Source organism: Tenrec ecaudatus, unplaced genomic scaffold (assembly GCF_050624435.1).
Source record: "Tenrec ecaudatus isolate mTenEca1 unplaced genomic scaffold, mTenEca1.hap1 Scaffold_2112, whole genome shotgun sequence".
Lineage (NCBI taxonomy): Eukaryota > Metazoa > Chordata > Mammalia > Afrosoricida > Tenrecidae > Tenrec > Tenrec ecaudatus.
Window position 1 is genome coordinate 26,874 of NW_027458357.1, and position 13,471 is coordinate 40,344.

Below are 13,471 nucleotides of genomic sequence, written 5' to 3' on the forward strand. Positions count from 1 at the left end.
TCGAAGCACTTGCTGATGAAGATCTAGTATTGCAGCCTTGAGTATGGACTGCAACTCAATGTAAAGAACATTAAAATGCTCACACCTGAACCAACAGGTAACATCATGATTATTGGAGAGAAGGCTGAAGTTGTCAATGATCTTGTCTAGCTTATATACATAAGCAATACTCATAGAAGTAGAAGCCAAGAGATCAAAAGATGCAGCTCATTGGGTAAATCTGCTGCACAGACCTCCTTGAAGTATTGAAAGATGTTGCTTTGAGGACTAAGGCATGCCTGACCCAAGTCATGGTATTTTCAATAGACTCATATGCATGTTAAAGTTGGGCACTGAATAGAAAAGACAAAAGAAGAACTGATGCATTTGATTTGTGGCGTGGAAAAGAATAATGAAAGTACCATGGACCGCTGAAAGGACAAGCAAGTATGTCTTGGAAGAAGTGTAGCCAAGGTGGTCCTTAAAAACAGGAATAGTAAAACTTTGTCTTACATGCACTGGGCATGTTATGAGGAAAGACCAGTCCCTGAAGAAGGACATCATGTTTGGTAACGTGAAGGGATAGTCGAAAAGAGGAAGATGCTCAAGGAGACTGAGTGCCACTGTGGCCGCAACGATGGGCTCAAGCCCAGGGAGTGTTGTGAGCGTAGCACAGGATTGGGCAGTGTTTCATTGTGTGGTGCGTAAGTTGGATACGGGTCCGAACTGACTCGAAAGCACCTCATAAGAACAAAGAATGAAGTGCTAGTCTAACCTTAGAGCACATATAAAAATTAACTCCAAATTGATTAAGGACATCAAAATAAGAACTACAATTGCACAGTACTTAGAATAAAACATAGGTTAATATTTGTAATCACTCATGAGGAAAAGCCACAAGGGTCATGCAATTGAAAGCCACATTGAGGTACCATTTCACATTCATTAAGGTAGCTATGGAGCAGGCAAGGAGGGACCAGACTTCAACCCAGTGCTCCAAGATGTGAATGCAACATGCTGGTGCGGAGTAGGGAACCAGTGGAGAGGTCTGGGGGGCCGGCCCCAATCCCAACTACTAAGTGGACACCTGCCCCTCCTCCCAGAAGAATTTACTTCAAAAGATGGCATTGAATCTGCAGCTCCAGGACAAGGACATACCTGATCAGAGTGCATGGGTGCTGGTGAAGGGGAAGGAGGAGAGAGGATGCCCACCTTGAGGATGATGACTCCAATTAGAGCAGCCAGTCCACAGGGCGAACCACATGGTCAGCCTCATTATGAGACATGATGCCCCTCACTGACCCATAGCCCTACAGAGGACTACACCAGAGACACACTGTGGGAATTGCACCCGATCTGATCCCGCCACACCGAGGCAAAACACTAAGGGGGTGCAACAGAACATCAAGGGAATGGAGCCATGAGGTCCCCAGGGAATGCTGAAGCTGGACTTTGGGGGCAGGGCACGGTGCCCCAACAGACTAGATTGGAAAACACTAAAAGCCAACAAATGATCCTTGAACTAACTACAAAAAAAAAAAAAAAGTGAGTCTCAGAAGCCCAGCAAGGCAGTTCTATACTGTTCTAAAAGGGTAGCATGAGTCAAAGTTGACTTGATGGCAGTGAGCTTGTTTTTTGGGCAGAGGATGGCTATGAAGAAGCCTGCATGGTCCAATGGTTAAAGCTGTGCTTGCTAACCAAAACGTAAGGCATGCAAACTCACCAGAGGTTCCACAGGAGAAAAGACTTGATGACCCTACCCTTGTGAGAACAGCCTATGGAGCAGTTCCCCTTTGTCATGCTGGGTCCCAATAAATTACAACTGACTTGCCTGTACCCAACAATAACAGCATTAGTGTAAAGCAACAACAAGTATTGGCAAACGGGTGGGGAATTTGGAGTCCTTAGCCACTGCAGGGTGGAAAGTCAATTAGCCTAAGGATTACAATACAATCCACTCCTAGATAGAATCAAGAAAAGTAAAAGCAGATGATTCCATTAAAATGTTTACATAAATGTTCCACTAGTGTTTTAAAACCATTATAAAAAAGAGCCAAAGAGCCAATATTCGACAAATGATGAATGAATAAACAAATATGGTATGTTCCTCCAATGTCATAATGTTTGATTACAAAAAGGAATGGAGTACCATTACACATAACATGGCTGAACCCTGAAGTCATCATTCCAAATGACAGAAGTCAGACATAAAAAGCTATACCTTCTATAAGTCCATATAAAGGAAATGTCCAAAAGAGGCACACACACAAAAAAGTGGTTTCTCGGAGCAGAGGGGAATGGGGAGTTTTACTGAATGGGTGTGAGATTTCCTTATTGCACATTCCTAGAATTAAAGGTTGATGGGGCAGTGATTAAAGCACTTAGCTGGGACCCAAGAGATAGATCGTTTGGGACCACCAGGATCCACAGGGGAAGGATGTGACAGTCTGTTTTCTTACAGCCTTGGGAACCCCATGGAGCAATTCAAGTGTGTCTTACAGGGTCCCTATGTTAGAATCAACTCGCCAATGGTGGGTTTGGGTTGATTCTTTTGGTTATTACCTGGAGTCTCGAAGTAGAACAATTAATTCATACAGCTGCTAACTGAAGGCTGGGGTTCAATTACACTCTGAGGCAGCTAGCAAAAGAGACCCTGTGATCTACTTGCAAAAAAAATTAGCCATTGAAAACTGTACTGTGTCATACACGGGGTCACCATGACCTGGATTTCACTGATAACAGCTGGTTTTAATCATTTAGTAACTTGGTCAAAATGCTAAAAACTACTTATTTGTACTTTTAAGAGGCCGTATTTTGTGGCATGGGTATCAACTGTCAAAAATATGTAAAAAAATATAGTTGTGCTTCATATAACCATATCAAAACCTCTAATAATTTCAAATCTTCATAATGAGGATCTCATTGAAACAGGTTTACGATATATAAACTGCATACATTTGCTATTACTATAGAACCCCAAACCAAGCCTCCTGTTACTGGGTTAACTCCAGTGTAGGGTTTCTGAGACTGTGAAACTCTAACTAAGCATGCAGCTTTAGCTTTCTTCCACTGAGTTGGTGGTAGAGTTGAAACATGAACTTGGTTGTTAGTAGTCCAACGCTTATATCCTTAATATTACTATATAAATTATACAATAACAAGCAAAAATATCTTAGGCAGCATTAACTAGATAAACTTTTATAATAATCATTCTTTGCACACATTATGCAGTTATACCCACTAGACCTCGATGAATCTAGTCATATGGAACTAAATTTCACCCAATGCTATAAACTAAAAAGGCCCATCATATAGAAAAAGTCAAGGATAAACAGAAAAATTAGTTAGTCTTTACCAAAGAACTGGAAAAGTAAACAAACAGGCAGTAATTGTGTTCTTAAAGTTACAGAGAATGTAGTTATATATACCTGGAAAATTTGTTGAACCCACTATTTTCACCATATCTTGGGACAAATGAAATCCTCTTGGAAATCGAATCAAATAGCCAACTGTCAGAAACAAACAGAAAATAAGAGGAATAATGAACAGTTTAGAGAAATTCCAAGAAGGGAAAATAGCATAACATCATAGCACCGTTTATCTCAGTTGAAGGGGAGTGTCAAAACTTAGTCTTCTCTATGATACTCTCTGCCCAACTCTCCTGTCCTTCATTTGTTCCAATGAAATGAATTTACCTGCTGCTTCTCATATTCTCCCAACTATATCTCATTTATGGCTCTTTCTATATCCACATAGAAAGAATAAAGTCTTCATGTCTAAAAGACTATATTCCCTAAACTTCTGTAACCAAATCACAAGATCTTTCTCCATCAAATTTCCTATTTGTCATTTTCACTTATAAGTGTTGAACTGTTAACAGCAAGGTGTTCTTTCAACTCCCCCGGCCTCTCAGTAGAAAGATGAAACCATCTGCTTCCATAAAGATTTACAGACTTGGATACTCTATATTGGGTGGCCATGAGCTAGACTCAACTTGGTGGTGGGTTTTGTGTTTGGTTTTAGCATAGTTCATCATTGGGACATCATTAGACTCACTATATAATTCTTTATGTACATATACTCTTCCTTATTGATTATAAATATCTTTTATAGCAGGATGAAGGCTCAGGTCAAGAATCAGTGTAAGCATACATACCTTGCTCATAGTAAACATAGAGTATAATTAGGCACTCTTGAATTGATTTTAGATCATAGAGACTCCAGGTGAAGGAGCAGAAGTATTGCACAGTATGATCTAAGCTGAAATCCTTACATGAGCAGATTGTTAGATCTTTTTCCCACAGTGCTGCTGGGTAGGCTTCAACCGCCAACCTTTTAGTTTGCAGCAGAGTGTGTAGCTACTGTGTCACCATTCCTCTTCAAGTATTAAATAGTAGTTGTTGTTACTGTTAGGTGCTGTTGAGTCAGTTCCAACTCAGAGCAACCCAACCTACGACAGAATGAAGCACTGTCTGGTTCTGCGCTTTCTTCACAATTATTTGACCCCATGGTTGTAGTCACCATGTCAACCCATCTTGTTGGGGGCCTTCCTTCTTTCTGCTACGCCTCTCATTTAACAAGCATGATGTAAATTCTTTCTCCAGGGACTAGTCTCTCCTGACAACATGTTACCCTTGTCTCTAAAGTGCATTCTGGTTGTACTTCAAATCCAGATTTGTTTGTTCTCTTGGCAGTCCAGGATATTTTCAATATTCTTCGCCAGCAAATGAAGCGAAGAACGTGGTATCAGGATTAGAGGAAGGCTTACTACCTACGATATGCATACGACACAACCTTCCTGCTGGCTGAGTAAGAAGGACCTCAAGCACTTACTGATGAAGGTTAAGGATTGCATCCTACAGTATAGATTAAACTCAATGTAAAGAAAATGTAAATCCTCACAACTGGACTAATTGGTAGCAGCACCATGCTCAGAAGAGAAAAGACCGAGTTGTCAAGGATTTAATCCTGCTTGGATCAGCAATCAATTCACATGGAAGCAGCAGTCAAGAGATCAAAGGACATATTACATTAGGCAAATCTGCTGCAAGAGACCTCTTTAAAGTGTTGAAAAGCAAAAATGAACTTTGAAAATTAAGTTGTGCCTGACTCAAGCCATGGTATTTTCCAATCACCTCCTATGCACAGTAATTGTTAAATATGACATATCTGATATCTTCAATCATTATTGAGTGAACAAATATGACAGACATAATAGGGTGCAGAGAACAAGTGGGACATGCAGTATAAAACATGCAATAAAGCATTGTATTCAACCTTTTAACATAAAGGTAGTAGTGACATGTGATGATGGTATAGAATTCAAAGTTTATAATCTAACTCTAAAGACTTCAGCTTAAAGTCTACCATTGTAACTGATCTTAGGAAAGTCACCGGAAGCTCTAGAACAGAGGTTCTCAACCTGTGGGCTGCTGCCCCTCTAGGGGTTATACAACCCTTTCATTGGGGTCACCCAATTCATAACATTAGCAAAATTATAGTTATGAAGTACCAATGAAAAGAATTGTATGGGTGGGGGGGTCACCACATGAGGAACTGCACAAAAGAATCATGGCATTAGGAAGGCTGAGAACCGCTGCTCTAGAAGCTTCAGTTTCCCCAGTCACATTTAGGACTAATTAGAATTCCATTCTTAAATGTCTGCATGAAATATTATACACACTGTAAAATATTATACTTATATCAGGTCTTTAATAGTTATAGATGGCACAGTTCTTATACTGTTCTTATGGATTGAACTGTGCCTTCCAGAACATGTGTTGTAAATACAAACGTCTTTGTCTCTTATAACCCCACTTGATTGTGGGTGGTCTTTGTTATGTTAATTCAATATGATCAAATGAGACCAACTGAATACTGTGAAGCTATAAATAAAATCAAATGAAATAAGCAAGAAAAGCAGAGATGGGTGAAGAAAGGTGCTGTACCACATGATAATTGCCCACGAGCTCAACAGAGACATTTCTCCAGAGCCTCCAGAGGCAGAAAGCCTTCCCAGAACGAGCACTTTGATTGGACTCCAGCCATCCTATACCGTGAGAAAATGTCTTCAATAAACCCACACACTTTGGGTATTTCTGTTATTACAGCACCAAATATCTAAGAAAAACTTCTATGTCTGATCTTGTTATGTTACAAAGAGATAGATAGCCTGGTATGAGTTTTAAAAAGAAAGCACTAGGATAAGATCATCAACCAGGTTCATATAGCTTGCTGGTCTTTCAGGGCAATTAAAGGGTTATCTTTGACTATTCCGTATATTGAGTAGAAGAATGGCCTTTCGTTGTGTCTGAATTTTAGTGTATCTTGTAATTGCTAATCCCTCATCCTTTTGCTCCCCAATGGCATTCCTATATCACACAGCCCTTCAATTTTATACTTATGAGGAACTGTTTTCTCACCCCTGCTCCCATTATTTGAACAATTTTAGCACTTTTACGAGTCTCCTTTGTGCTTTTTATTTATTAATTTGGGAAGATGTTTTACTTTTAAAGAATCTACAGTTTGAACCCCCAAATTCTGTGGTCAACATCAAATTCTAATTTGTTTCTTTTTTATGCTTACCAGCTTCTTCAGGCTATTTTTGACTTCAGAAGAAAAGTATTTTAATTCGCTGGGTACCCAGAAGAAATGCTATTAGCAACATTGTGAAACATGAAAAAAAATCTCAGTATAACTGCAGTTTGTAGATGAAACCAATAGGTGGCACTCAACTATCACTGATAATACCAAAGCAACTGAACTAATTTTAAAATGCATTCAAGTATTTATTAGGCATAATAATTCATTGCATAAAGTATACATAAGAAAACATCAGCAAAGTTAACACACTGAAATGTACATATGGCAAGTGGCTCATAAGCTGAATTGGGGAGTTGATTAGTGGTCAACTCAACTTTAAATTTTCAATAGAAGATGCTTTGATGATCTATTTATACATTAATTCTATGAAAATGTGGAGTTACTCTGCATGCCTTCTACTCAAAAAAGTAAAGCTCTCTTGTTAGATATCACTGCCAGACGAACTTCAAATCCATGGAATAAAATTGGGATGAGAGCCAGTCAACAAGGTCCTAAGAAGCCATCCAGTTAATTTGATGCCTACTCAAGGATGAGCACCTTTCCTCTCGTCTGGTTCTTTGGGACAAGTATACTTTACTGCGTCCACACAGAAAAGCTTTTGGTAAATGTTATCGTGTTATGCCCAATCTTACAGTAGCGTTCACAAATGCAAACAAGAGGTAGTCCGCATCTCCGCCCCAATTAAACATAAAACCAAGACCAACCTCACTCATGGAGACCCTAAAAGACAAGCTCAAAGTGCTCCTGACAATTTAAACCCGACTTCCCTCTCGCCAGCGGCTCAGGGTTTTGAACTGCTGACTTAGCAGTTAGCAGCCCAACGCGTAACCACTAAGCCACCCAGAGCTCCTGTCCAATCACACAGATGCAAGAATGTTTCGGGTTGTTCGATAGGATCCCACAATTGAATACCCACGTGCTGAACACACAAAATGGAAGGAAACGGGAGGGAAAACATTACATTGTTTACTGTCGTTGTTTTGCTTATTTTTTAGGTGGACGTGAGTAGATAAATAGATAGAGGGAGCCACTGAGAGAGAGGGCGGGGAGATATGATGGATAAGTGCTATCCAGGCAAACCCATCCCATCATTTGAAGGAGCACAGGGGCGGTTTCCGCCTTGCAATTCCAGGATGCCCGGCCCGCGGCGAGAGGTGGCGCTGCGGTTACAAGGGGGCTCCGGGGAGGCGGCGCCCACGGGGCCTCACCTGAAGAGGGCGCCAGCACGAGGAGGGCGGAGAGAAAGATGCCTGCGGGACAGGACAGCCAGGAGTTCCCCTCCTGGGCCTGCTTCCTGGCCCGCCGCGCCCGGCCCCGGGCCGAGGCCTCCATCCGCACGCCGCCGCCGCCGGCCGACTGCCCACGCAAACGATCGTTACACTGCGCGCCTCCACCCGCCCCGGGCGGCACGCGCCGGCGGGAGTTAGCGGGCCCGGGGCAGCCGGAAGCGAGGCCCGCCACTTCCGGTGCTGCGGTCCAGCAGGGGGTCTTCGGCCCCCTAGCGGGCGCACCTCACCTAACAGCATCCAAGAACGGTGTCTGGCCTGTGGACATCGTCGTCGTCGTCGGGGGCTCCTGAGGGAAATTCTGGAAGAGCTAGCTGTCCCCTGAGCCCGGCGTTCGCCGCCAGCCAGGGGGATCTTGGGAAGGATGCGCTTCTTGTGGAAGATTCGGGAACTGGGAGAGGAATCTCAGGGTTCAAAGCCTGCGTGCCGACCATTCTGAGCGTGTTCCAGAGATGAGCAAAGGCCGGGAGGAGACCAGTGCCGGGAACAGGACATCACGTTGGTCGAGGGGCAGCACACAGAAGGCCCTCGGCCACAGCGGCTAGCACCGCGGCTGCACCCATGGGCTCGCCCACAGCACAGTGTGCACGGTGCTTCTTCCTGCGGTACCTAGGGGCGCCACGGCCCAGCGACTCCCAACACGATGGCAGACCTGGAGTCGCAGGCTTCCCGTACACCACGGAACCACAGGTAGCCCCTCCGGGAGCACTGAGTATCCAGGTACAACCCTCAAAGGATCGCCTGGGACTAGTGATTTCAGCGATTACTATTTAATCGATCTGTAGAACTTAGTTGGGAGCTGAAGGGAACCCACACATAGTAGGAATGACCCAGGAGGCTTGGCCCGCGGGTGGCCGTGGGGGTGGGCAGCTTAGTGGGAAAAACCCAGATGAAATTGACTTGGCAGTGCCCGGCCTAGAGGAGCCAGTTTGCTTGTGTAATCGCCCTCAGCTCAGGCTAAATGTGAAAAGGCACAAAGCCAGGCCGGGTTTCAGAGTTTGAAAGACTCTACCTTATTCAGCAACTAAAATGATTTACTTGGGATCGACCAAGCTACAAATAAATGGTATACAGTTGATCTAAGTACATGGAAAAATGAAGCGTGGGCAGCTGAACAGTGCCTAAAAACAATGTTTATTATTACCCTTATTGAGAAGTGAATGATCCTCGATCTACGGTATAATATTCTTGATCACTTGACGGCCCTCTTGGCCCACCCTGGATTTTTTTCTAGGCTTAAATATTTCTCACTTGTTCTACGACAGAAATGTCTTCTTTGGTTTTTTGATATTGTTAGTGGTCTTTTCATTCTTACACTTTATTTTTGTATTATTATTTTCGTTCTGTTTAGTTGTGTTTTTGATTTTTATTGTTTCTGTTATGTTTTCCAGTTTAGGAAGACAGGAGGAGTGGATGCATAGAAACAATAATTTATGTAATGGTTTATTGGGGACAGTGGTGGGTGTGGAGGGAATGAGGAAAATTAGAGAGCCAATAATGAATGTAGGAGGGGGAAGGGAGCGTTAGAACTGATTGTGATGGCATGTATACAACTCTTTAAAAGGCAAATGAACAATGGAAGTGTGTCATATTTGACTTATATCAATAAAACTTAAAAAAAGAAGTGAGTGATCATGGGAAAGCTGGTTATAAGAGACTAGATGAAGGACTTCAAAATGGACTGTGATCCCCTAATTCAACCTATCCCAGGCCTATAATGCTGTTATATGGAATATAATTATTCTAATTCTACAACAGATATCACCACTCCCTTACAGTTGATGTGATTTATACATTATGCAACTGCCTCTTGAAAGATAGAATCTTATCTATTGTGTAATCATCTTAGCCTCAAGTCCTAGTCTTTTTTAGCACATAGTAGGTATTCAAATAGCAGAAAAGTCTGAAAGACCATCCTGTGGAGTCTTAATGAAACAAAACTAGAACATGCTACTTCATAGAGTCCCTAAACACCAAATAAAGTGAAAAGATTTCCTAATATTTCCTGAGTTTGCTGCATATATTTATGCATGCATTGTTTAGTAAACTATATTGAGTACCATTTATTCCACAGAGGACACATCTCTCAAGAAACTCTTCCTTGTATATATGAGGTCCGGGGTTAAATTTAGACTCTTCAGACATGTTTTCCTAAAGAAAGACTTGACTAATTTGCATCCCACCAACATTTAGGTCAAGATATTGCAAGTCTTTTAGTAAATCAAATGAACATTCGATTTGTTAGATTAAAATAAGTGACTCTTTTGTCTACACGTTCCCTAACATATATTTAAAAACCTGTGTTCTCACCAGGAACATCTCAGTAGAGTTCAGGGAATCATGAATAACTTAGAGCATGTAAAAGGTGCACTTCGACTATATTGTTTTCCATAAAAATGAGATACAAGATGTAACCATTTAGCTGCCTTTAGCTGATTCCAACTTGTGGGCTTCCAAGGTGCTCCTTGGTCTGGTTTCCCAAGGTGTTTGTGTGGTTTCCCACAGCCACGTCATAGCATGGTACTTAGTACTTAGTAATGTGTGCCACCCACAGACACAGTATAATATGTATTCACCAAAGAAACATGAGGTTTTCTGTAACTCTAAAGTTACACTCTGAGAAACCGAAAGAGGCAGTTCAAACAGTGGTTTTCATTCTTCCTAATGCGGTGACCCTTAAATACAGTTCTTCATCTTGTGGTGACCCCCCCAACCATAAAATTATTTTCGTTGCTGCTTCCTAACTGTAATTTTGCTACTGTTTTGAATCAGGCGACCCCTGTGAAAGGGTCATCCGACCCCCAAAGGGGTCATGACACACAGGCTGAGAAACCCCTGCAGGATCACAATGAGTTGTAATCAACTCAATGGCAGTGAATGAGAGGCCCAAAATTAAAAATAAGTATTCATTTTTACAGCAAATTTAAACATCCATTGATATAAGTGACAAGTGTTATAATTTATATATTTTAAATACTGATTTTTATTGCTATTTTTACTTCCAAAAATATACTATGACTGAATTGCTTTATCTATATTTCTTATGGAATATCATCTTGCTCATAAATAATTAAAGCCAAAAGTCAAACTCATTGGTATACAGTGAATTCCAACTGAAGACAATAATGTGTTTCAGAGTACAACTGTTCAAAGCAGGGCTTTCAATGACTCTGATCTTTCAGAAATAGATTACCAGTTCTTCTGAGGCTGATTCCAACTGCTAGCCTAGTAGATCCAAAAACCAAACTCACTACCATCAAGTCAATTTTGACTAAAGAAACCCTAGAAGACAGAGTATAACTGCCTCTGTAAGTTTTCAAAACTAAATTTTTCCTGGAACAGAAAGGCTCATTTTTCTTGGAGCGAATGGTGGGTTTGAACTGCTGCCATTGTTATTAAGCAGCCCAACTTATGCCGCCTGGGCTCCCTTATGTCACTCAACTGCTTCCATAAGTAATTAACTTATGGTTAAAATTAAAAATAATAATTGGACATGGCTTTCCTGCACTCTGGGGCAGAAGGCATCATGAAATTCCCAGTACAAATAATCATATTATGATGTGTATGAGTTCAATGAGTTACAGTTCTAGTTGTTGCCCAGCAACACTCTTATTTTTTAAGTCTTATTTCTCTAGTGTTCTATTGCTTCTATGAAGAAAAAGGTATTTTTCTGAAAGAAAATAACAACCTACGCTTCAGAAATTTAGAAACTTAAAATCAATCACTTTATGCTCAATTGACTCTAATCTTAGAAATTATTCGAAATAGAAGATTCGGTAGATTTACAGGGAGAAGAATCATCAGATTACAATCATCAAAAGTTTATAAAGATAAAACACCACAGACATGAATTCACAGTGTACACCTGGACAGATAAGTATCCCTAAACAATTCATCTCTTCAACAACTAAAGGAATTGATAAAATGGATTATCCACATTACTGTAATCTCTTAAGAAAAATGAACATGCCTTTGGTGGTAGGAATTGATGATAGACATGACTATGGCAGATTTGAAAAGAAATTTAATCCTGCTTTTCTTAAATTTCATTCTTATCCGCCTTCAGTCCTTCCAGACTGCCATCTACATTACCCTTATCCCCCACCATATGGACCAGATTATCCATTATTTCCACTTAGAGATGACATATCTTTAAGTGATCCCTGTTCACAGTTCTTGAGTCCTGGTGCTGATGCTGACTTAAAGCCTGGCATTGGCAGAACCATACCAACCTTGGTGAATTTTAGCGATGTGAAACCACAACAACGAGTTCCTAGACCAGACACAGGATTTAATACAACAATAAACAGACAAAAAATTCTTCTAGAGGAATTACAACAGGACAAGAGATGGAATTCCAGGACAGTACCAGACATCTCTATCAGGGCAAGACTTGGAGGTAAATAAATGTCATGGACTTAATTTTGTTCAAACATTTAAATGAAGGGGAAAAGTGTAGAAAAATGACTTGTTGCCGTACCAGTTAATATTGACATTGAATTGTTAGGAGCCAAATAAGGAATTGGTATTTTAAATTACAGGTTTCAAGGTAACATAGTAAGAATAAATATTTTATATAAAACAGTATATGGTGGCAATATATATTTTTCAATAATTTAAGTGACCAATATAAGTTATATATCAGATCATTTATTTTAGACATATAAATAACATAATTTCACCGCAGAAGAATTTATGACCCATTTTCTAAACTGTATTTCTCTCTAAAAAAATCTGCTAATAGTTATAAAAGAAGTAGGTTTTAGGAGCTGAACGAAAAAGCATATTAAAATATATCTGAATCTGGAGTCCATGCTTGGCACACATGATTTGAATTGTGCTACTAATCCAGAGGTTAAGAGATAGTACGCAACACACGGCACTGTGGAAGTCCACAACCCAGTGGCACCTTGGAAGTCTGAGACTGCAACTACAAATGGCTAGAAAAAGGAGGACTGGAAATGTAAAATCAGATCAGCTCTGTCTAAATTAATTATTCATGCCATGGCCCCAATTTGGTAGGGCTTCTATCAAACTGTATGTGGCAAAAAGTTTCAAATTTTAAAAATGCCAGTTTTCTGACATGCATCTATCAAGTTGTAGCACAATAGTGCCAGGACTGAAAGACTAGTTACCCAAACAGTTCTAATCTAAGGTAAAAATAGTTTTGATAATCAGATCTTTGCCATTATTGACTACTAAAAGGATCTAATGTATGGAATTGGGAAAAGGCCTCCTAAGAGTAGCCATGGAGAAAATTACACGTGTCATCAATGGTACAAAACAACTTACTAGAGACATTATAGTTGCGCTTATGATTTGGTGACTAAAATTATAAAAATAAATTTAAAATGGAAAGATTTTAAAATATCCATTTCTATTGTGATACATCTATGTTGGCGTTGCAGTATCAGAACACTCAGGTCAGAGAAGCATTTATGTTTATCTCATTTTCATGAGGCCTTTTATCCCGGAAATTGTCCAATTACGTCAAAGCATGTGATGCTGCCTGTTCCTTTAATCAATGAGCTGAAATAAAAGACCTTAGACTAAAGGGTCTTTTTAACCTGATAGCAAAATGATACTGGAAAGGTCACTGAACA

General features: G+C 40.5%; 2 protein-coding genes across 2 annotated transcripts in view; one reads left to right on the plus strand and one right to left on the minus strand.

Moving 5' to 3' along the window:
* Positions 1-7,978, minus strand: part of LOC142436307 (zona pellucida-binding protein 1-like) — a gene marked incomplete at its 3' end in the record, with an annotated part of 30,613 nt that extends 22,635 nt beyond the window's left edge. The window contains exons 1-2 of the mRNA XM_075540049.1: positions 7,791-7,978; positions 3,408-3,488 (exon numbers count right to left, since the gene is read on the minus strand). Coding sequence (XP_075396164.1) covers positions 3,408-3,488; positions 7,791-7,914 — 205 coding nt within the window. The remainder of the gene's footprint in view (positions 1-3,407; positions 3,489-7,790) is intronic.
* A 3,736-nt stretch (positions 7,979-11,714) lies between these two features.
* Positions 11,715-12,275, plus strand: LOC142436306 (protein SPMIP7-like). Its single transcript, XM_075540048.1, has one exon. It carries the CDS (start codon positions 11,715-11,717, stop codon positions 12,273-12,275), a length of 561 nt encoding a protein of 186 aa, XP_075396163.1.
* Positions 12,276-13,471: the final 1,196 nt, after the last annotated feature.